The 25,160-nt window shown below is 48.5% G+C and overlaps 1 protein-coding gene across 1 annotated transcript in view; it reads right to left on the minus strand.

Annotated features, from left to right (window-relative positions):
• Positions 1-25,160, minus strand: part of LOC140384522 (ATP-binding cassette sub-family C member 8-like) — a 497,256-nt gene that overhangs the window by 278,742 nt on the left and 193,354 nt on the right. Inside the window, 1 exon segment of the mRNA XM_072466291.1 lies at positions 19,514-19,669. Coding sequence (XP_072322392.1) covers positions 19,514-19,669 — 156 coding nt within the window.

Below are 25,160 nucleotides of genomic sequence, written 5' to 3' on the forward strand. Positions count from 1 at the left end.
GGACGGCACGGTCAGCAGCGCCAGGATCACCAGGTGGACCCTCCTGCTGTCTCAGATGGCCCTTCAGGTAAAAGGGCTGAATGAGCCACAGCTCGCAGCCAACCTGATATACCCCGGGGAGCCACACCACTGTTCCGTAGAAGGGGTATGGGAGGTAGGGTTCGGACTCAGGGCAGGGCTGCACCCGACAGGGAGGGAGATCTATGTGGATGGGTCCAGTACGGTAGCGGAGGGCGTCAGGCTCACGGGCTGCGGGATCTGGGACCCCGATGCCGACATAGCCCTGGCCCTTAAACTCCCCCATACACTCAGCGCCCAGCAGGCAGAGCTGGCTGCAGTGATGTATGTGGTGACCCACCCCGACCGTTTTCCCACGCCGTATACCATCTGCTCAGATAGCATGTTTACATGCAACTCCTGCACGGAGTACCTGGCTATCTGGTCCCGCCGAGGATACACATCCTCGGATGGAAAACCACTGGCCACAAAACCCCTCCTCGAGAAGATCGTGGCGGCAGTTGGGCAGGGGGAGGACAGGTATATCCTCAAGGTGAAAGCTCACTCCAAAACAGAGCCACGGGGCGAGGGGAACCAGAAAGCAGACGGACTGGCTCGAGAGGGGGCTAAGAATGGGATAGCATGGGACCCGTACGAAGAGGGACAGGTAGCGGCCGTTACAAGACAGCCCCAGAGGGGGGATGGGACAAGTTTGGCCCCAGATCTGGCCACTGCCCAGGGACAGGACCCCGAGCTGAAAAAAGTCATAACGGCCATGGGTAAACAGGAAAGGATAGAGGGGCCCTATGGGGGAAAGGACATCACACTGAAGGAGGGCATGCTCTTCAGGGGGGACCAGTGGATAGTGCCTTCCCAGCATCATAGGGAATTTATCGAAATGGCCCATGAGAGCCCCGGAGCGGGACATCCCGGCCCTGAGACCACCTGGCAACGGGTGGAGAGGGTGGGGTGGTGGCCGAGCCTCCGGGAGGATGCTCGCGATTTCTGTGCAAGCTGCCTGGTGTGTGCTACCAATAACCCGGATCCCAAGAAGAGAAAGGTCTCGTTGGGGCACATCCGCAGGGTGGAGGGGCCCTGGCAGTCGATACAGATCGACTATATTGGACCCCTTCCCCCAGCGGCAGGGGGTTACAAGTACTGTCTGGTGTTGGTGGATATTTTCACCAAGTGGGTAGAAGCCTTCCCCTGCCGAACAGCCACCGCAGCAGGCACAGCCAGGATACTGGTCAGGGAGGTATTCTCGAGGTGGGGACTCCCACAGTTTGTGGAGTCAGATCAGGGGAGTCACTTCACGGGACAAGTGATGCAAGCGACCCTGAAAGTCCTGGGGATTAAGGCAAAATGGCATGTGGCTTATAACCCTCAATCCTCAGGTCCTGTGGAAAGGTTAAATAGGACCATAAAGGAGAGGATCAGGAAAGAAACTGGCAGCTCGCCCAACCGGTGGGTAGAAATCTTGCCCTTAGTTTTAATGGGGATCCGGGCAAGCCAGTCCAGAAGCACAGGGTACTCCCCGCACGAGCTCATGACAGGGAGAGTCATGAGAACCCCGATCCATGTCAGGGTACCTTCCCTGACAGAGGGGCAGCTTAGGGAGGTAAATCGAGACAAGTTTGCTAAGAAGCTGATGGAGCAGCTAAAGGAAATTAACTGGCAGGCAGCGTTTAATATGGGGACCCAGCACCGGAGGAACAAGCTGCTACTCGAGCCCCACACTACCCAGGAATGGGCCATAGGGGACCAAGTAATGGTCCGGAATTTTGCACGGGTAGGAGCCTTTGAGCCACTGTACGCGGGACCGTACAGTATAGTGGACAAGGCCAGCCCCATGGTTTACGCAGTACAGCTCCCCCGGAAGATTAAATGGTTCCACGTGAACCAGTGCAAACTTTTCGACCCCACCAGGGCCGGTAAGAGTAAGTTGGGGGGGGGGCTGGGAGTGATAATGGAGAAACCGCCTGCAGAATTGACGACGGTGGGGGAGGTCCCTGACTCCACGACCACACAACCGGTGGCAAGGTACTGTCCCCAAGGGGCAGTCCCAAAGAGACCGACAGTGCTGCAAGCACCCAGCCCAGGGACAGTGATGATTCCCAAGCCCTTACCTGTGGGTCAGGTGGCCTGCCTTAGTATAGAGGCTAAGGAGGCGGAGGAAGGGGAACTATCACCTTGGGCTTGGGAACCAGTCAGGGGACGAAGGAGCAATCGGGTCTCCAAGCCCCCTCTAAGATGGTCACCCTCACAACTCCCTAGAACCCGGTCCCGCAGTAAGGGGGCCCGAGTAGGAGGGAGCGCTGAGGGATCCCCGAACCCTGTTGGGGAAAGAGAGGCAAGAGGCAGCCCGAACCCCCGGGAGGGGACGGTCTGGCCCGAGCCATTCGACCAAACAGGCGGACTGCCCCAGTTTAGCGGGGCACAGTTTTAATTTGGCCACCCGGAGACGGGTGGCATTGTATATATCATATTCCTTTTTCTTTCCCCCTGCTAGTTCTAATTAGTATGTAGTTGTGTGTGAAGTATTTAGGATCGTGGGGACACAGGAGCGCCTGGTACAAGGGTAAAATGATGAAGCACCAGGCACTAGGACCCTGGTGCAGCCGGGCTGTAAACACAGAATCACAGACAGGCTGCGGCAACTTCAAAGCAGGAGCTGCTGCCGCCACCGGATAGCGGCAGGCACTAGGACCCTGGGGAGCCGGGCTGTAAACACAGAATCACAGACAGGCTGCGGCAACTTCAAAGCAGGAGCTGCTGCCGCCACCGGATAGCACCCATGCACTTCAAGGTAGGTAGTTCTGTGGAGGCAAGGATGTGTTTTGTTTGTCTTACAGATGGGGCACCCGACGATGTGGAGTTTGCTGATCCTGGCGATGGTGGGACCGGGAGAACTCCGCAGAGGAGAGACAGAAGAGTCCTTTGTCTGTGGGTGTTCTGGCGGCAGAGCCCCCCTGGTCACTACCGGACAGGGAAACCAGGTGGCCATAGAACAGGCCCGCTACTCACACCTAGGGAGGTGGCCTGGGTGGCTGGGGTCGAACTCGACCAGGTACTCCAGCCACCAGAGCTTCACCTATGGAGAGGCCTCGGTACTCTGCGAGGAGATACAGGTGGCGACTGACCGGGTTAGGGTGACTGAGGGCAGGCGGGTGTGTTTAACCTGTGAGGGGGACGTTCCTGTGGGGAGATGGTGGTGGCTCAGGAAGCTGAGCCCGGACATGAGGGATCGATCCTCGGACTGGGAACGAATGGACAATAACACCTACCGAACCATCACGGGGTCACCGGGTAGGATCACCGTTTGCTGGGATAAGTGGTGGGCTTCCGACCAGGGCATGTATCTATGTTTGTGGGGGTCGGCCAAGGCATGTCCACAAGGGGCATCAATCACCTTTGTAAGGTGGTGGCAAGACACCGGACATGGGATAAATTGGGATCAGAATGGGAAGGGATGTGTCACCCCCGGAGGGAAAGAAACCGTGAGAGCTACCGAACTGCTGGTTCAGGTAAAGAGGCCCCTACCCACAGCCCAACCAATCGACCCTCACAACTGTCCAATCACCACCCGGGGGCCCGAAAATGGTTTGCTGCTCGTCCCAACAAAGAAACTATTATACCAGGGGGTACATTACGCGGTGGCCTCGGTGGTGCTAAACCTAACCGAGGTGAAGTTACCAGAGTGGTGCCCTCGCAAGACTGAACTATTGTACCAGGCGCTGCTGAAGGACATGTTCCAGAAATTCCACAATTTGGATTTTGGGGACGTGGAAGTGGAGGATTTGTACAATAGGGCGGGGGAATTTAATGGGGACTCCAGTAGACAACGTAGAGGGCTAGTCAATGATGGGTTCACTGCCTTCAATACGGGGACATCCATTGTCAACAGTATGGATACTGTAGAGCTGGCCTTGCAAATCAATCAGCTAAAAGGCCAGCTGAGAAAGGTATTGAAGGATGAGAACACAGTAGTGCGGTCGGGTTTGCACGAGGAGGTGGCAATGACCCTACATCTAAAAGAAATAATCGCGCAATTGGAAGGGCATGCAAAAGCCATTAACGCGCTAATTAAAGAAGATCGAAATTCATCGGATCAGGCTGCCCAGAATGAAGTGTGTGGGCTGTATGGTGCCTGGTTGCTAGGAGAGGGGAGGAGTAATCTGGAGGACCTGAGACAGGGTCAGGTCCCCTCGTGGATTAGCAACAGGCACTTGGCAGCGCTGCACCCATTCCACAGGGTTTTGAGTCCTTGCCAGCTCCGTGCAGCCTCAGAGGCATACCCGGTACCGGTCGATTGTGGGAGGTCAAACCACACAATCTTGGGGGTCATCGTGAGAATCCCAATCTTGGGTAGTTCAGCACAGCCGGTGCCGCTGTACCGAGTGGAGAATGTGGGGGTCATTCGTGGGGGGGTACACATTCGGTTTGGAAAGGTCCCGCCGTATGTCATAGTGCGGGAGCGAGCTGTGGCAGGCATTGACCTCTCGGGCTGCCGGAGCCGGGGAGCGCAGGTAATCCTGTGCCCTCAGCACCTGGGCACTGAGGCGCGACCCCAGTGCGGGTTCAGGACTGTTGGGGCAGAACCTATTAACTGCACCATGGAGGCAATGGCAGCGAGCCATGTCCAGCCCCAGGTGGCATATATAGGAAGTGGGACATACTGTGTCACCACTGGAGCCCAGCAGTATCAACATGGGCCACAGCAGTGGTGTCCGATACTGCACAGCAGCTTCTGTTTTAAACCCAAAGCAGAGGTCCAGGTAGCACAGCAACGAATACTGCCCATTCCACGACCCTCCTCAGTTCACCTCTCGGTACGGGAAAACATTACTAACATACAAGAATATGTGACCCGTTTTGGGTACGATATTCCCCCGGTTAAGGAAGACCTAAGGGTATTACTGCAAGCTGTGGAAGTCTCACAAAGACACTTTTTCTCCTTAGAGCAAAAAACCCAAAACATTGATCGTGAAATTACAGATCTCAAAGCCCCGGACTGGTGGAACATGGGATCATGGATTGTGATCCCAGCCTGGATCCGAATAGCCTCACATTTGTTAGTAGTGTTACAAGTGTTCGTAGTTTTATATTTATGTTGCCTCAGCTGCAGGTACCGACAACTGAGGAAAATGAAGAGCCTTCATCGGGTCCTCGGGAAGACGCGGAGTGCAGCCCACAAAAGAAAAGTCGTTGTGTAAATAATTGTGTGCAGCGCGGGTTTCAGTTATTTGAGTGTAATATATGGACAGGGACCCTTACGTTTGGGGTTCCGGTGAAATGTGTATATGTTACTGTGTGTTTAAATTATATATGGTCTTGTCTTTCCCTTTCATTGAAACCAGGGGTAGCCTAGATTAAGGGAACTGTCTTGGGAATTGTAATTTCGCATGTTGCTAAGGGGGGGGGACCTACGGTCCACACAAAAGGAAACAATTGCCCTTCACCTGTGTCGATACGGTCCAAGCAGGTAGGGACGTATCGAAGGGGCATCTGTAAGGTTTTCGGGCAATTCGGCCCTTTTGGAAAAACTCAGAGACTGTAAACTGACTTTTCAGCCAAGAGAACAGAACCAGTTTTCCCAGCAGGCTTGGTTCCGCTGAGCTGAGTAGGGACATAAGTACATGAATATTTACAAACACCCCCCTAGGAGCTACAAGGAAGAAGGAGCCAGACAACAAGATAACATCAAAACACAGACAAAGGGGCACGGGAATACACAGGAGGCTTGCATGCAAGCAGGACAATGGGATGGTCATAGCCCCATGCAAATGTAAATGACCTGGCCTCCACCAGAGCAGAATCCAATTAACACCCCATCAACATAGCGAGGTGAGAATAGCAGCCATCTCCGGAGCTGCTGGAAGACACTGAAATTCTTCACAAGAGGGCTTAACCTCGTTATCCTAGGAAACAGACTGTCTGGGTTCAGCATATTGCGCTGGAAAAGCCCCTGTAAGATCAGCGGTAGAAAAAACCAAGTTGGAGGCGGACCTGGGGGAGGTACTCCAATCTTGACCGAAGCTACCGGCAGAAACTCACTGGGAGGAGGGGGGCGGAGCCAGCGCCAAATTCAAATCGCGCAGGTCTGAAAAAAAACAAGTTGGAGGCGGACCTGGGGGAGGTACTCCAAGCTTGACAGAAGCTACCGGCAGAAAAACCAAGTTGGAGGCGGACCTGGGGGAGGTACTCCAAGCTTGACAGAAGCTACCGGCAGAAACTCACTGGAAGGAGGGGGCGGAGCCAGCGCCAAATTCAAATCGCGCAGGTCTGCCTAGCTGGAAGGGGCGGACCTGCGAGAAATACCCGGAAACATACAGCTCTGACCGGCTCAAAGGGGGCGGGACCAGCGGGAACTTTAAAACTTACCTTTTTCAATGCAAAAGGGGCTGGCCGATCACAGAACAAAGCCAGGTATAACAATATAAAAGGGGCTGTGTTTTCGATTGGGGGTCTCTTCGTTCTTGGCTCGACCTCTGCACCCCTGACTTGACCTCTGCAGCCTGTGACCGTAAGTACTCTGCAGCAGCTTGCGAAACTCCCTTGACTTTAATAGTGGTTGAGGCTTTGGGGAAGGGAACTTGTTTTGTGCCTTGTGATATTGCTAAAACCTGTGTAATCATAAGAATTTTCGTTGTGTCCGCTATATTACCTTTGAATAGACTTAGTTGTATTAGAGCATAAGATTTTATTGTGTTTCTTCTGTTGATGATTTTGACCTGGGTTTTACAATAAACCTTGATTTGATGCTAATTGGAGTCGTTTAAATTCTTCAATCCTTCACCAGCGATCTCTGACCAAGTCATTGTTAAAAATACTCCTCACCTTAATTCCGGGTTCAAGAATCGAGGGTCATCTTGAGCGATTCACTCAGGACAGACTGCTGGTTAGGAAATAAACAGCAGTGTCCTATTCTCTCTCTTGGGAAAGCTACTCTAGTGGAGTAGGAACCGGGTGGGTGTTGTACCACCGGCAAGAGAGAGAATCACCTGGGTATTGGTAGGGGTCTGGAGATCTGTGTGATATAAGTCTCAGGCTGTCGGTTAGGAATAAACGGCAGGCTTGAATCAGTGCTCTCTTCAGTGGAAGTGTCCCAGTGCGACATCCCCTGGCCTCTGAAGTTTCAGTGCCGGCTGGAGAGAGACACACACAGATATTCAAACCCCAGATATCGGCCCAGTAGTGGAGTAGCGGAGATGGCACCCTCTACACCATGTCCATGTATTTACATTGCGTGTTTATGTATGTCCTATGTTTTTTTATGTATGGAATGATCTGTCTGGACTGTACGCGGAACAATACTTTTCACTGTACCTCAGTACATATATGACAATACAACAAATCCAAATCCAATAAACACACCCTAACTCTGTTACATTTCCATTAAATCGTGCTCTAGATCTGCCTCTATCTTTCATCAACACCCATGTGTTGATGTTTTGGCAGCTCAGTGGATTTTTGATCTCTTTCAGGAAATTAAACCTCAGACTTCATAATCTTTAAACCCTCTGTTTTACTGGAGCTGCTATTAGCTGCCGCGTGCCTTGCAACTCGGGGAAACTTAAATCTCCGACAGTCAGTCCCTTCCATCCACATGATACCAAATAATAGATCCTGAGACATTTCCCACAAGCAAATGTTATTGAAATAGTAGAGATCAAAAAGAGGTCAGAAATAATTCAACATCAACAACAACTTGTGTTTATACAGCATCTTGAACATAATAAAACCTCCAAAGGCACTTCACAAGAGCCTTATGAAACCAAACTTTGAACCATGCCACATAAGGAGTGATTGGGGCAGATATTTGGTTAGATCGGTAGGTTTTAAGGAGTGTCTTAATGGAAGAAAGTGAGGTAAAGAGGTGGCAATAATAATAATCTTTATTAGTGCCACAAGTAGGCTTACATTACTGGAGCTGGTTTAGCACAGTGGGCTAAACAGTTGACTTGTAAAGCAGAACAAGGCCAGCAGCGCGGGTTCAATTCCAGCCTCCCCGAACAGGCGCCGGAATGTGGCAACTGGGGGCTTTTCATAGTAACTTCATTTGAAGCCTACTTGTGACAATAAGCGATTTTCATTTTATTAACACTGCAATGAAGTTACTGTGAAAATCCCCTAGCCACCACATTCCGGCACCTGTTCGGGGACACTGAGGGAGAATTCAGAATGTCCAATTCACCTAACATGCATGTCTTTCGGGACGTGTGGGAGGAAACCACAGCACCCAAAGGAAACCCATGCAGACACATGGAGAAAGTGCAGACTCCGCACAGACAGTGACCCAGGTTGGGAATCGAACCCGGGTCCCTGGCGCTGTGAAGCAACAATGCTAACCACTGTGCTACCGTGCCTCCCTCAGGTTTAGGGAGGGAATTCCTGAGTTTATCCCCAGGCTGCTGAAGGTGCAGCCACCAATGCGGTGGTATGATTAAAATCAGTGCAGATATCTCAAAGGATTTTGGGACTGGGGGAGGTTACATAGATGGAGTTGGGGGAAGGAGGGGGGGGGGCAGTGGGGAGGTGGGCAATTTTAAAAGCAAGGAGTTGCTTATGAAGGAGCCATTGTAAATCAGTGAGCATAGGTGAATGATGAGTGACTAGTACTTGATGTGAATTAGGAAATGGGCAACAGAGATATGGATGACACCATATTTAAGGAGTGTAGGAGGTGGATCGCAGCCAGGACACCATTGGAATAGTCATTATATACAGGTAGCAAAGGCATCGGGGAGAGTTTCAGCAATGGTTAAGCTAGATGGACGTGGAGTCGGATAATGATGAAGAGATAGAAATCATAGATGTTTGGTTTAAAACATTTTTAGCTTTTAAAAATATGAAATTCTGTGTGGCGTATGGATAAGCTGAGTTTCCTGGCCCCTTATGTGCTATACAGAGACGGCAAATCCGAAATACACTGCTGCTGTCCAGATTCTGGAGCAATTTAACCATTTGACCTGCAGTTTATTGGGGCTCTAAAATTAGGACCTTTTGGCTGCTAATGGAGATCACCAAACAGAAGACAGCGACTGCATTCGATCATCTTGGTGTTGGGGTGGAGTTAGAATTCAAAATTATTGTACAATTTTTGGCTTTCCATCTTGATTGATAGGAATCCCAGTACAAGGCACAGCCCCCACTTTCACTGGATGCCCTGCACCGGAATGTTTTTGAAGGAAAATTAGGCAAGAGGCTTTTATCAACTCATTTGCAAGCCAGTGAAAGACCTGTGCCGAGGACAAGATAGTTCCCTGAAATTCCGTGAAAACACATAGGAAGCGGATATTGTGCAATACAGGTCTCTTGAAATTTGTACAGGTGAGCGAATGTTGCTCTGCCAACTTTCTTCTTTACCATTCTAGTTTTTGAGTGAAGTTTTGTTTCCATTGTGGTGGTCGGGCTGGAGAATGGTATATCTTATCCCTTTGGTCATTCTAGCATCAAATCAGTTGCAGCACAAGTTATCTAGAGCACCAAGCTCCCATTATGCCCCTTAGATCAACAAAAAAATTGGCTGTGTAGTTGAAAGTGAAGAGGATAGCTGTCGACTCCAGAATGAGTAGGCAGAGATGTGGCAAATGGAATTCAATCTAGTAAAGTGTGAGGAGGGGGCAAACAAAGCAAGGGAATGCTCAATAAATGGGAAGACATTGCGAGGGGTTGAGAAGTGAGAGACATTGTCCATAGTTCCTTGAAGGTGGCGGGACAAGCGGACAAGGTGGTTGAAAATCCATAGTGAATGGATTGATAGTGAATACTTGATTGGGCGAGGTATTGAATACAAAAACAGGCATATAATAATGGAACTGTATAACATTCTGGTTAGGCCATAGCTGGAGCTTTGTGTACTGTTCTGGTCACCACCACATTACAGGAAGGACATCATTGCTCTGGAGAGAATGCAGAGGAGATTTACAGGAATGTTGCCCGGGCTTCAAAATTTTCCGAGGAGAGATTGGATAGGCTACAGTTGTTTTCTAAGGGGTGACCTGATTGTGGTGTACAAAATAATGAGGGGCCTCGACAGGCAAACAGGAAAGACTTGTTAGCTGAGGCGTCAATACCAGGGGACATAGATTTTAGGTGATTGGTAGAAGGATTAGAGGGGATGTGAGGAAAGACTATTTCACCTAGAAGGTGGTGGGCGTCTGGAAGTCACTGCCTAAATTGGTGGTTGAGGTTGAAACTCTCAAATCATTTAAAAGGTACCTGGGTCTGCATCTAAAGTGCTGCGATCTGCAAGACTATGGTCCACGTGCTGAAAAATGGGATTAAAATTAGCGGCTAGTTTAATTTTGCTCTTTTTTGGCTGGGGAAAACACCATGGACTGAATGGCCTCTTTCTGCACCGTATCTATCTTTGTATTATCTCAAGGTCAACTTTGTTTTCATATCCCCACCACCCAATCTTAAGTTTGTGTTTATGATTGCAATGGAGAGATAAGAAATGAAAGTTTGGCATTTTAGCAACCTCGGGAAAGAGCCAGAATGGAATAGTTGGCCTCTCCTACTACAATGTCGAAAATAGTCTGAACAGAGGTCAGGAGCATGTTAACTGCCTGCTGTCACATTCATGGCTGCTGTGTCAAACAGGAGGGCTGGAAGTCTCCGGCCGTGCACTGACGGCGGGATTTACTGGTCTGCCGGAAACCCACCCCCGCCTGCGGGTTTCCCAGCAGCGTGGGGTGGCTTCAATGGGAATTTTCATTGTCAGCAGCAGGAGCAGAGAATCCTGCTGCCAGTGAACGGTGTGCCGCCTCCCGGGACTGAGAAACACACGGCTGGGCGGCCAGAGAATCCGTCCGCAGTCTCAGAAAATGACCAGAGGAGTAAAACAGCGAATGACTGTGCACTTCAAAAGTTAGGACAACTACTCATAACTCACTATCCTAATTCATGATATCACTGCAGCTTGTGCAGACATGGTAGTGCTGACATGGCTAAATATCTTTGTCCTTTGAGGATTCAAACACAACAGCAGACAATGAAACCTCCAGCCACGTGTGGCAAATCTGACAGGAGCCTGTAAACTTGCATTGATCATTGTCTTGTAGCTATTCTGCAAGATTCCAGATTGGTGCCAAACTCTCATTCTGATCCAAATCCGCCTGTTAAGGCGGCATGGGAAGCATTCAGCGGGATGGCCATTCTTGTCCAGTGAAATATTTGTGATAATTAATCACTGGTTAGAGAGAACGGGGTACATTTCCACAACTGTCAGATCAATTACTAATGTTCAGAGGGCTCAGGAAAATTGTCAGCAAAATTGAAACAAAATAAGCAGAAACAAACAGAAATTTGATGTTTGGTTCCATCTTCAGCCAATGTTGGTCCATACTAGTTTAGAATTTAATCAGTTAAGTAGCTGATTGAGGTGTCGGTGCTGGAAAGAGGAAACACATTGGGGTATACTTTTGTCTTGTCACCAATGAAAGCGGAGAAATCAGGATAAGTGAACAGATAAAATGGGGAAATTTGATTACATCATTCAAAATAGCCGTGGTTTGTGAATTGAATCATCTTCAATTTACAATAAGCTGTAACTGTAGGTGGTCTGGAATTTGTCGACTGTGGGGTGGTTTCTAGAAGCAATGTAAAAACACATGACTGGTTTGTATCCGGAGAGCAGGCCAAACACATTGCTCAAGATAAACAATAATGCCACATGAAGTATTAATAGCACCTTGTTTATAACGCCACTGCAATTAAAGGCACTACTCTCCCTTGCAGTGAAACTGTATTGTAAATGCAGCAAAATAGAGGATTATTTCTGCATATATTCACTTTCTTTACAAATGATTGCGGGACAATCTTTTGGATTCATCCGCTGGGTATCTTCATACTTTAACTTCAGGGATTTTCCCAGTGGCCTTGTTGACGGGAAATTTGTGGTGTATGTTTGCATGCAGAATGTTAAGTAATTTACTGTACTGTGGTACTCTCAAACCCCAATGCAGAGGCTATAAAGACAAATGATACTCCCTGGTGAAAATCGCACAGCTTACCTTCTTCTACATATTTTGTCAAAATCAGTGAAATGCCATTGGGCTTTCCAATGTTCAATCATGACCAATTCTCAACAGATGCCTTCTGAGGTGAGCTCCACAAAATAACTGCTTCTATCAAACTAAAAACCTGTGCATCATAGAACATAGAGTGCAGAAGGAGGCCATTCGGCCCATTGAAATGGACCGACCCACTTAAGCCCTCACTTCCACCCTATCCCCGTAACCCAATAACCCCTCCTAACCTTTTTGGTCACTAAGGGCAATTTATCATGGCCAATCCACCTAACTTGCACTTCTTTGGACTGTGGGAGGAAACCGGAGCACCCGTAGGAAACCCACATAAACACGAGGAGAACGTGCAAACTCTGCACAGAGAGTGCCCAGTGAGGAATCAAACCTGGGACCCTGGCGCTGTGAGGTCACAGTGTTATACACTTGTGCTACCGTGCTGCCTATCAAGTGAGAATGTGATGTCCTTCCTGTCATCAGAAAACAATTTCTACCTTGTGGTGCCCGTTGGTCTCAAAAAGTCTGAAGGGAGCCCAAGGACATTGCAAAATTCCATTCCAGCGTTAACTGAGTTCACCCAAGAAAAGGAGTGATGACAGTGGACATCCGAGGGTGGGCCTGGAGGGTCACGTAACACAGGTTGGGGGCTGGCCCAAAAAAGGCTATGCCTGATCAGCAGGGCAGAGGATGGCCCCCGTGCCGCCGCACCCCCCCCCCCCAAGGTTGGTCACGTGGAATGTGAGGGGGCTGAATGGGCCGGTCAAACGGTCACGTGTGTTCGTGCGCCCGAGGAGTTTAAAGGCAGACGTGGCCTTCAGGCAGGAGACTCACTTAAAGAAAGGGAACCAGACAAGGTTGAGGAAAGGATGTGTGGGCAGGTGTTCCACTCGGGACTGGGTATGTAGACGAGGAGAGTGATGGTGTTGGTGAACAAGCGGGTGGTGTTCAAGGTGGGGAATATTGTGGCAGACTCGGGGGGTGGGGGCAGGGGGGGTGGGGGAGGTTCGGGATGGTGAGTGGGAAGTTGGAGGTGTTGCTCATGGTCCTGGTAAATGATTATGCCCCAAATTGGGATGATGTAGATTTCATGAGGCGGGTGCTGGAGAAGATTCCTGACTTGGACTCGCACCCATTCATCATGGGGGGGTAAGATTTTAATATGGTTATAGAGCCGAGTTTGGACCGGTCGAGCCCGAGGTCAGTGAAGTGTCTGTGTGGATTTGCAATTGGACCCAGGGGAGGGGGTACATGGAGTTAAACAACGCGGGGGAGGTCATGGCCACCATGTTGTGGGAGGTGCTCATGCTGTGATTACGGGGGGGGGGGGGGGGGGTGGGGGGTCATCTCAATTCAGGTGCATAGGGAGAAAGCGGAGCGGGTGGAGAGGGCAAGGTTGATAGACGAGTTCCTGAGGGTGGATAGGAGGTATTTGGAGGCCCCAGAGGCAGGGTTGTTGAAGGAGAGGCAGAAGCTCCAGATGGAGTTTGGGTTAGTGTCTAAGGGATGGCAGTGGGGCAGTTACGGAGGGCCAGAGGGGCAGTATATGAGCACGGGGAGATAACGGTAGGATGATGTTAATGGTGTGTTTGAGGCATTTTATAGGTGGTTATATGAGTTGGTGCCCCGGGGGGGGGGGGGGGGTCGGAATGTAGCCACCTAAAATGGCTGATTCCCGATTAGAATGGTCAAACCCCGATCTAAAATGGCGAACGAAAGAGGCTGATGGGAAAATCAGCCAACAGGACTCAAACGGACAGCTGCAGGCAAAACAGTGTATTCGGCTCTGGGGAAGTCGGCCCAGACCGATGCCTGCAGCCATTAACATCACAACAACCCAGCCATCTGCATAATAAGCAGCCATCCCCGGGAACAATTGCTACACATTAGCAACATAAAGCCGATCCAGACTTTTCGGCGCCAGCAGTGGCTGAGACAAAGAAAGGTGGACGACCACCACCCGATCAAGGAATCGCCCCATTATTGGAGCATATCGAACCAAGTGATTGGGACCAAGTCCAATCACTTGGAACCAGGGTCAAGGTCCGCCCCGAGAGGCGGGAAGCCCCTGGGAACTATAAAAATAGGGGCCAAGTTCAGATCGACCCTTCTTCTCCTGCTCACAACCTTCGAGACCCTTTGAGAAAGAAACAAGTAAGTCTTACTCCAGCGATCGCTACCAGATAGGTGCTCCAGACTATCGACTCGTACCAGCCTTTTTGAATCCCGCAGGCGAGACCCAATTCGATAGACCATTCGTTTCTCTGACCTGGTGGGCCATCACCAAAGTTAAGTATTGGCCTTTAGTGGTAGGTAGTAGTCTAGAAGTAGGATTATTGTATAAGTATTTATTGCTGTATATAATAAATGATCGTTGATTTAACTTTTACTAAGCGGTGTGCTGCATTATTAATCATTACTTGGACTTGAACCACGTGGCGGTATCAGAAAGATACCTGGCGACTCGTGAGCAAAGGTGACAGAATTAGAGCTAATAAAACTAAGGCTAATAAGAGCAACATTTTGGCGACTGGTGTATGCGGCGGTTTCTGGACGGGCTGGATTGGGGGCCCCGATTGGGCTGAGGGTGGTGATGGAGAGTATGGAGCGATGCAAGCAGGGAAGGCCCCGGGCCCGGATGGGTTCTCGGTGGAGTTCTCTAAAAAGTTTGAGGTGGACCTGGTGACACTGCTGGTGAGGGCTTTTAATAAGCCAAGGGAGAGGGGGAACCTCCCCCGTACATTTGCGTGGGCTTCTATCTCCCTGATATTGAAAAGGGACAAGGATCCGGAGCAGTGCGGGTTGTACCGCCCGGTGTGGTTACTGAACTTGGATGTCAAGTTGTGGCGAATGTGTTGGCCTCGCCAATCGAGGACTGAGTCCTGGGGTGATAGGTGAGGACCAAACTGGTTTTGCTAATGGGAGGCAGTTGTTGGCAAATGTGAGGAGGCTGCTCAATGTTATTATGATGCCTTCGGAAGGGCTGGAGGTGGTGGCGATGAACGTGGAGAAGGCATTTGTTCGGGTGGAGTGGATGTATCTGTGGGAGGTGCTGGGGCAGCGGCCCGGTTGTTATATAAGGCACTGGCGCAAGTGTGCGGACAAACCGAGTAAGTGCGAGATATTTTAGGCTGATCGGGGGACGAGGCAGGGGTGTCCGCTCTCCCTGTTGCTCTTTGCTTTGGCGATAGAGCCGCTGGGCTGCTGGCAATGGAGTTTAGGGCATTGGTAGACTGGAGAGGGGTTGTGCGGGGGATGGAGCCGAGCATAGAGTCTCGCTGCATGCGGACGACCTGCTGCAATACATTTCGCACCCATCCGGCACTATTGGGGACATTATGGGGATTTCGGAGGAATTTGGCCGGTTCTCCGGGTACAAGTTAAATATGGGAAAGAGCGAGGTGTTCCCATTGCGACCAGAGGGCAGGAGAGGAGATTTGGTGAGTAGCCGCTCTAGGTCGTGGGGGCGATTTTCAGATATTTGGGCATCCCGGTGACACAGGGCTCGCGCAGCTGGACAAGCTGAACTTGACTCAGTTGGTGGAGCAGATGAAGAGGGACTTTAAAAAGGTGGACGTGCTGCTGCTGTCGCTGGCAGGGCAGGTGCAGACAGGAAAAATGAAGGTGCTGCCAAGGTTTCTGTTTGTTTCAGAACCTTCCAATCTTCGTCCCGAAGTCGTTTTTCAAAAAGATTAATGCGCGTATCTCTGGGTTTGTGTGGCCGATGAAACCCCGTGGGTCAGGAGGGCCTTCCTGGAGTGGAGGCAAGGAGGAGAGGGGGAGGGGACTGGCGTTGCCGAACATGATGAACTGCTACTGGGTGGCGAACATCGCCATGGTTAAGAAATGGGTCTTGGGGAAGGGGTAGGCGTGGGGGCGGATGGAGGCGGCTTTGAGTAGGGGAACAAGTTTAAGGGCTTTGTTGTCTGCCCCTTTGCCGTTCTGAACAGCCAGGTACTCTATGAGCCCCGTGATGGTGTCAGCTTAAAGGTGTGGGGGCAGTGGAGGCAGCATTTGGGTCTGGAAGGTGCCTCGGTGTGGGCACCCGTCAGCAACAAGCATAGGTTTGCGCCGGGGGGGGGGGGGGGGAGGTTAGATGCGAGGTTTCAGGGGTTGTGGCAAGCAGGGATCGAGCAATTTTGGTGATCTGTTCATCGGGGGCAAATTTGTGAAGTTGGAGGACCTGGAGGAAGAGTACGAGCTGCCCAGGGGGAATGGTTTCAGGTATCTGCAGGTTCAGGATTTTGTAAAGAGAGAGGTGCCGCCCTTTCCCGAGTTGCCACCCCTGTGGTTGCAGGATAAGGTAATGTTGAAGGATGAGACGGGGCAGGGGAACAAGTCCGAGGTCTACAAGGAGTTGATGGACTGGGAGGGGGCCCCGGTCGGGGACATAAAACATAAGAAGGTGGAGGAGCTTGAAGTGGAGGTGGAGGCCGGGACGTGGGCTGAGGCCCTCAGGAGGATAAATGCATCCTCATCGTGTGTGAGGTTAAGCCTCATTCAGTTTAAAATAGTCCATATGGCACATATGACGGTAGCATGATGAGTAGGTTTTTTGAGGGGGTAGAGGATAGGTGTGGGTGGTACACAGGGCGCCCGCAAATCACGTCAACATGTTCTGGGCATGTTCAAAGCTGAGGGGGTTCTGCCAGGGGTTCGCAGACAGAATGTCCGAGGTGCTGGGGAGAAGGTGGCTGCGGGTCCAGAGGTGGCGATAATCTGATAATCTGTGGGGAAACACATCCCTGCCTAATCGACAGGCCTGCTGTCATTTTATGCTCAATTGAGCATTGATTGGCAGCAGACTGGACCTCCATCTACCTTTTGAACTAAAGCCCGCCCTTGGAGAGCTGTTGGCCAATCTGAGCGGCTGCCATCACTCCAGCCCTCCCAGGCACACCGCTGCAGTGGCTGGAAGAGGTATTGCAACTCCATGCTTGAATTTAAGTCCTGAGACCACACTTCAGGTAAGTACCAGGGGTCCTGTGGGGTAGGGCAAGCCAGGTTGGGGTGGGGTGGGGCGGGGCAGAGTTCCCAGGTCCCTGAGTGGAGGCCACCCCAAATCTGAAAGGGCTTTTAGATTGAGTGGTCACTTGAGGACCTTAAAAGGGCATGGGAATGCTTCTCATGAGGCCCTACTCGCCTGATTGTAAAATTGTGTCTGGGTTGGGGCAGGTGGGATCCCAGAGGGAATCCCATCCATGCAATTTTCAGCTTCTGCCCCACCATATCCCCCCGTCTCAGAACTGCCAAGATGGGGGCGGTGTGCGGAGTGTAAAACTGCGACCTAGATATATTATCAAAAATATGTTTTATTTAAATTCATTTTCAGAATATGCACCACAATTTGTATTGCTCCTATGATGATTCTGCAATGGGAAAATATTTGCTAAACAATCCGAAGTGTTTTCAGAATTACGCTGACAGCCAATTCCAGATGATCAGTTTGGCTCACAGTGTGGCACACTAACCCATGCTGGAAGCAACATATATTAATTTACAGGCCCTGCACTTTGCAGATGGAAAGACCATATACATTGCACCTGTTTCAACTAAACAAAATAGGAGACAGCAAACCTCTGGGTCATTCTCCAGGGCAATGTCTTCACCAATCAGAGTCAACCTGCCTGAATTTAAACAAAGCTTGGAAGTTAACTGTCAGTCGTCAGTTAACTGTTGCATTCTCCATGGCAACACATCTCCCAATTAGTGTCCACCTCCGAACCAATCAGCACTCTCTTTTCACATTGTTGTTCACTTTACATTTGCTATGCTTGTGAATTTTCCTGATGAGTGCAAGATGAAAAGTTTCATGTACCTTTTTTCAGCAACACTCAAGGTTTGTTATACCAAGCAACTTTACTAAGACTGGCAGCCCTGATTTAATCTGTTTCACTGGATTTACCAATGGCTGGCCAGGTTTCTCAGATCTTGGAAATCTCCGCAGCTGAAAGGAAGGGATGACAGTTGGAGAGAAAAATTTAAGTGCAATTACAGAACTTCTTGTAGGCCAGGAGGAGCAAGGGTGCTTCCTCCCTGGCCCTCCAATCATAAATCTATCCCAAAGTCGAGCTTTGGACCCCCCCTCCCCCCCACCTCTGTGTGCTCCCCACAGAAAGCAGTAATATTATCATGCCTGTGCCATTTGTTACCTAAACTCAAGAGAAAGAATGAAACGAAGAATGAAGGACTTACCTTTTTGAAGTGTTCATATGTTGTCACAGTTGTGATATCCCATAGAACTATAACACTAATATCATTTTGTGAAGTACAGCTTCTGTTGTTAAGAAGGTAGATGTGGCAACTGATTTGTACATAGCAAATGAGATGAATATCTCTCAAGAACAGTCATAATGGGGGGAGGGGGATTTGCAGCCCTGTGTTCGTCACAAACAAAAATGGCGATAACAGCGGAAAATCCCAAGAGACCATGGGAATGAAAAGCTTGGCGGTGAGGTGCCTGTTTTTTTTGAACAGGGGCACAGGATCTTCCACCCGAAAAGACCTTGGATGAACATCTCATGTTAAATATGAACCTTAACAATGAAGCACTAATTCAGATGTTCCATTGTACATTCTGTGCTCAAGTCCTGAAGTGGGCTTTAACTCACAATTTTGAATTCAAAGGTGAGAGTTCCACCACTTGAAATATGCTTTTCTAAGATCCAGAACCAGTTTCAGTAAGGAAATTGGTACATTTGACCTGGTGGAGAGATGTAGGGCCTCGTCATTCAGAAGATGTCTCCAGCAACCGTGCTTTGTAGGAGGGTCACATGCAAAGATGTTTTTTAAAAATCATCAATGCGAGTCTGAACGTCCAGGATTTTCTTCTGCTATTTAGCAGCTAGGTTTCCTCAGGTGCAACAACTGTTGACCTCGCCTTCGCTGACTGAAAGGACAGAATAGCAGGTTAAATCCAACAAGTTTATGTGGAATTATTAGCTTTCGGAGCGTAGCTCCTTCATTAGGTGAGTCACCTGATGAAGGAGCTACGCTCCGAAAGCTAGTGGTTCTAAATAAACCTGTTGCACTTTAACCTGGTGTTGTAAGACTTCTTATTTTGCCCACCCCAGTCCAACACCGGCACAATATACATCATAAAAGGACAGAAGTGTGAGAACATAATCTGTTACTGTTTTCAGTTCCCCTCATCGTCTCATGAGGAGGTAAAGGCTCAGCCGCTTGGGACGTCACACAGGAATTACAGTGTAGGCGAGGTGCCTGGTATATTCATTCTGACCTAATTTCTAGCCCTCTGGCTGACCCCTGTTAAAGGTACACTGGGAGGACACTAGAAGGGCTTTAGTCTCTCGGGGTCAGTGGGTTTAGGAGGAATATACATACGCTTAATTTATGCAAGTTATACTCAATTTCAGGTAAGTCTACAATCTTTCCAATGCTCTGCTTGATGTTAACTATCTACACAACCATCACTAAAGTTGGAACGTCCGTGACTATGGAGATTTAACATATATGTACCATGTTATTACCTGTACAGGCATGGCCCACAGATTTGGAGAAAGAAAGAAAAACCACATCAACTGGTTTGTATCTATGGCGATCAGATTGCAGATCTGTCCAACGGTCATCTCCCCCATGGACATATTTGAGGTTGACAAACGAAGAATCTTATTGTAGATCTTTGTCTGAAATTTTAAAAAAAGAAAATGCAGTTGATGTGAGAAACCATCAGGACAATTCCTCAGTTAATGTTTTCATTTATTTTCAACTTTTGAACCAAGTAAAACTAAGTAATAGTAGCTGTATAAGCTCAGAATTTGAAGTGACAGTAAACCATCAACAAAGTAGAAATATATGAACTCAAATAAATTTTATTTAATGAAAATGTGAGGAGTTTCAGCCTCACAAGGTTTGATCTCTCTGATGAAGTGTAATTGTTGAGAACAGTTACAGTCACAGCGACACATTTCCATTCCACCGGTGAATTATGGGTATCTTGCTGCAACTCATTGGTTCTAGAGTGACTAGAAATTGACCAGCCAATATTCTGACCATGTGAAGAGGACATAATTATAGGAAGGTCAGCAGCAGCTAGCGTTTTATTTTAATTGGGTATGCCTGCCAATACTGGCTCTGCTCAAGAAAAATTGCTATTTCCTGGCTTATTTTGAGAATGGCCTCCAGTGGCTCTTTAAAAACCACTGGTCGGGCTGCTCATAGTTTGATACAGACGTGTGGAGCGTACGTTCTACTTGTGTGTATCTTAATATTGTCATCAGGCCGGGAATGCAGGAGGCGAAAGAGGCCGATATTCTGGCCTTTGCGTCCCTGGTAGCCCGGCGGAGGATTCTGCTACAGTGGAAGGATGCGAGGCCCCCAAGCGTGGAATCCTGGATTAACGACATGGCGGGGTTTATTAAATTGGAGAAGGTGAAATTTGCCTTAAGGGGATCTGTGCAAGGGTTCTTCAGGCGGTGGCAGCCGTTCCTAGACTTCCTGGCGGAGTGTTAGGAGATGGTCACCAGCAGCAGCAACGTGGGGGGGGAAGGTTACTGTTTACTGTTTAACGTTTATTTGTTTATTTATGCACTTTTGTTCTTGTTGTTTTATTATCTGTGGGGGGGGGGTTCTATTTTTCTGTTGTGATAATCTGTGAAAAATTTTGAATAAAAATTATTTAAAAAATATATATATATTGTCATCAGGATCCTATGTATTTCACAGAAACCTGACTGGCATAACTTAATGAGTCTCACGTTTGATTCACTTAGACTGTTGAACTAACCTTGTAAAGGGCCTTGGCAACATTGTGGTGAGGGAAATCGGATTGGGAATGGGGCATTAGTTGATGCTGCCACTGCCCTGTTCCCACCTGGTGAGCCAAGCTAAAATCAGTCCTTTCGCTTCTCACACTCTAGAAAGAATTTCAGTAACTTCTAACATCAGAGAATGATAATTCATTTCTGTTTCATTTATTCATCATCAATTAAACAAATTTAATTCTATACGACCAAGACGATCAATACAGGTTCATCCAAATTGCAGACAAACGTACACCTAAACAGAAATACAGGGATTAATTTTTTTTTATATTTAGAGTACCCAATTCATTTTTTTTCCAATGAAAGTGCAATTATAGTGTGGTCAATCCGCCTATCCTGCACATCTTTTGGGTTGTGGGGAGAATGTGCAAACTCCACACGGACAGTGACCCAGAGCTGGGATCGAACCTGGAACCTCAGCGCCGTGAGGCAGCAATGATAACCACTGCACCACCATGCTGCCCTACAGGGAGTAATTTTAACCCCCAAAATGGATGGATTTGATTTGGGTTGAGGTTAAAAAGTTCAAAATCTGAACCAGGAATTCAACTGACCACTTCTGGTTTTAACGGAGGAAATCGAGGGGAGGTCGAGCAATCTGCTCAAGAAACATGAGTTGTTCTTTTAATGTGTGGTAGGGGGTGGGTGGGGGTATGTCCAAATGCGTGTGGGGTGGGGGGGGGGTGTACGCCCTTATGCCTGAGAGGGGTGTGCCCGATGCTTGTGTAGTGGGGGTGGGGTCGGGAGTATCCTGGTGAGGTGGAAATGAAATGAAATGAAAATCGCTTATTGTCACAAGTAGGCTTCAAATGAAGTTACTGTGAAAAGCCCCTAATCGCCACATTCCGGCGCCTATTCGGGGAGGCTGCTACGGGAATTGAACCGTGGTGCTGGCCTGCCTTGGTCTGCTTTAAAAGCCAGTGTGCTAAACCAGCCCCTGTATTCCTGATTGCTTGTGTGGTTGGGTTGGAAGGGGTGCTCCAATGCCTGTGAGGGGGGGGGGGGGGGGGAGCCTAGATGCTTGTGGGGAGAGGGGGGGTCACACTGATGCTTGTGGGGTGTTTTGTTTCCTTGGCGGAGTGGGGGGGAGTTTATTTCTGTGCAGATGTGGGTGACACCTGTCAAGGCTGCTAAGTGCTTCCTGCTGTGATGAAAGAAGTGAAAGCACTTTGCTGCTTTGAATGGTGAGGAGCTGCCAATCATAGTAAGAGTATTTATAAACATTGTGGTTAGCATCAAAGCAGAGTACTTGAGATGCATTCAAGCATGAAGGTAAAGATAAATAAACAATCTCCCAAGCAGCTGTGTCTGAACCGTTAAACTGTCAATCACAGGTTAGTGAACGGTATTGCTCTATGAAATTGAATGGATGTTTTGCGTTTCTAAGGGTGTCAGGGGATTTGAAGTCTTTTCAGGTGTTGTGGACTTTTCAGGAGTCTCTGACACTTGTAACAGCTGCTATTTTAAAGGTATTTGCCTGAGGCGGCATATGTTAGGAAATGGAAAGTGTTTTAGCTTTAATTCTTCACTGGATTGTCTGGACTGCTCTTCAGCTGTTCAGCAGACGGCTTCCTGAGATCACCCTGCCAAAGGATTAAGCCCTCACCCACCCACCTAACCCCCGAGGACCTCGTGGACCCCACCCTCTAAGGGGCACATCATCAATCGCCGGAGCCCCATGACCCCCCTAGGGCTACACCACACCAGGGCTGCGCTTAGCCAATCTTGGGCCAAAGCCAGCCCGGTGGTTTTCCCACTGTGGGGGTCAGAACTTCACAAGGAGGAAGAGATTTGGGCGTCCAGCTTGTTAATTGCATGCATCAGCATGTTAATCATTAATTCACATTTTCCCGATGGCGTGGGATGATTAGTATGCTCCAGCCAGCATCAATCTTGTTTTTCGGGCAACGCTCCATTTCCCCCCCGATCGGGATTCCTGATCGCACAGGCGGGGAATGGAGAATCCTGGCCAGAGTAGGTCAGCACACCCAAGGGTGTGATCGGGGAATCAGACTTGTTGTTAGTTGGGATATGAACAATAACGTTTTGGATGACCTCAATTTATGGAGCTATAACATGAGAGGTAGACTAGGGCAGCATTGGAGTAGTCAAGATGTAATAAAAGCGGGAATGAGGGTTTCCAGAGTTGCGCAGAGGCAGGAATTAAATTGGGTAATATTATAAAGGTGGAAGTAAACAGTCTTAATGATGGTGAAGATATGTGGTTGGAAGCTCAGCCCGGGGTCAAATATGACACCAAGATTGCGAACAATCTGATTCAGCTCTTGACAGTTGCCAGGTGTGGGGATGGAGTCAGAACAGAGGTTTTAATAGGGAGTGAATGCAATAGCTTCAATCTTTCCAATATTTAGTTGGAGGTAATTTCTTCCCATCCACTACTGGATGTCAGCCTAGGTAAGAAGTCTTGCAGGTTAAAGTCCAATATGTTTGTTTCGAATCCTGAGGAAGGAGCTGCGCTCTGAAAGCTAGTGATTCGAAACAAACCTGGTGGACTTTAACTTGGTGTTGTAAGACTTCATACTGTGCCCACCCCAGTCCAATGCCGGCATCTCCACATCATGGATGTCAGACTAGCAGTGTGATTAATTTAGAAACAGTGGAGGGGTTGAGAGAACTGGTGGTGAGGTAGAACTGGGTATTGTCTGCACATGTGGAAACTGATGCAATGTTTTAAATTATGTCATTGGGTTTGGCATTTGACAAAAAAATGCGAGGGGAGGGTCAAGGATAGATCCTTGGATAAACACAAGGCTCTGAGTAAGGAGTAGCTAGGAGATAGTTTACACTAGTTCATCAATTAGCTTAATCAAGACACTTTATATCACAGTGAAGTTTAATATCTCTAGCTTTATTTCTGACTCTATTAGCCATAGGCTGTAAGTTACACATAACTTGAGAGAGCATGAAGTAAAATTCAACTGAACAGGAGGTAGAAAATTGGCTGCTCATTATATAAGCTGTAGCCACCTAAAATGGCTGATTCCCTATTAATTTGGCCAAAACCCGATTTAAAATGGCTAACCGAAAAGGCTGATGGGAAAAGCAGCCAACAGGACGCAAACGGACAGCTGCAGACAGAATAGGGTATTCGGCTCTGGGGAAGTCGGCCCAGATCGATACTCAAGACTATTAGCAGCACATCAACCCAGACATCTGCAGTTTAATCGGCTATCCCCGGGAACAATTGCAACATATTAGCAATTGAATGCCGGGCCAGACCTGCAGTGGCCGAAACAAAGACAGGTGAACGACCACCCCCCAATCGAGGAATCGCCCCATTATTGGAGCATATCGAACCCAGTGATTGGAAACAAGTCCAATCACTTGGGACTCAGGGTCAAGGGCCGCCCCGAGAGGCGGGAAGCCCCTGGGCCCTATAAAGTGAGGGGCCAAGTTCAGATCTCTCTCTCTCTCCCTTCTTCACCAGCTCGCAATCTTCGCAAGAACCTTCAACAAAGAACCGTAAGTCTGACTCCAGCGATTGCTACCCGATAAAGATTCCTAGCCATCGACCCGTATCAGCCTTTTGAATCCCGCAGGCCAGATCCAATTCGATAAACTATTTGTTTCCCTGACCTGGTGGGCCATCTCCTAAAGTTAAGTATTGGCCAGTAGTGGTAGGTTTTGATATAGCTAGTAGGATTATTGTGTAAGTATCTATTGCTGTACATAATAAATGACCGTTGATTTCAATCTTACTAAGCGGTGTGCTGACTTATTAATCATAACTCGAGCTTGAACCACGTGGCGGTATCAGAAAGATACCTGGCGACTCGTGAGCAAAGGTGACATAATCAGAGCTAATAAAACTAAGGCTAAAAAGAGCAACAAAGCTGACTGACTTTCCCTTCTAATGACTTCAATTACCCATGTTACTAATTTGAGTCTACTGCATACTGAGTCATAGACTCAGTGGCATGATAACTATGGGAAAAGTCTGTGTTTTATTTGTTATGGGAGTTGACTCACTTCAGGCTTGATATTATTTGTTAAGCTATCTTATTTGCCAATCGGTAAACATACAGAACAACAGTTACAGATATATTCACTTATTTCTATCAATTCAACTTCTTTTGAATAAAATATAACTAATAAACATACAACACCACTCAACGTCAGCCGGTTCTTTTGCTTGATTTATAGTTAATATTCTAAATCCTTTCTCCTGTATTCCATCCTGCTTGAAGTCTTTTTATGCCTGACTGCCTTTATAGCATTCTCTTTCAAAAGCAAGGATGCCTATGTCATTGTCAGCGATTTATTGGCTGGAGTTTGACAAACTTAAAGAGATCGAAAAGCTTCCAACACGTTACAGAGACAGTCTATTAAATTG

This window comes from Scyliorhinus torazame, chromosome 10, assembly GCF_047496885.1.
Source record: "Scyliorhinus torazame isolate Kashiwa2021f chromosome 10, sScyTor2.1, whole genome shotgun sequence".
In the NCBI taxonomy this organism is placed as follows: Eukaryota; Metazoa; Chordata; class Chondrichthyes; order Carcharhiniformes; family Scyliorhinidae; genus Scyliorhinus; species Scyliorhinus torazame.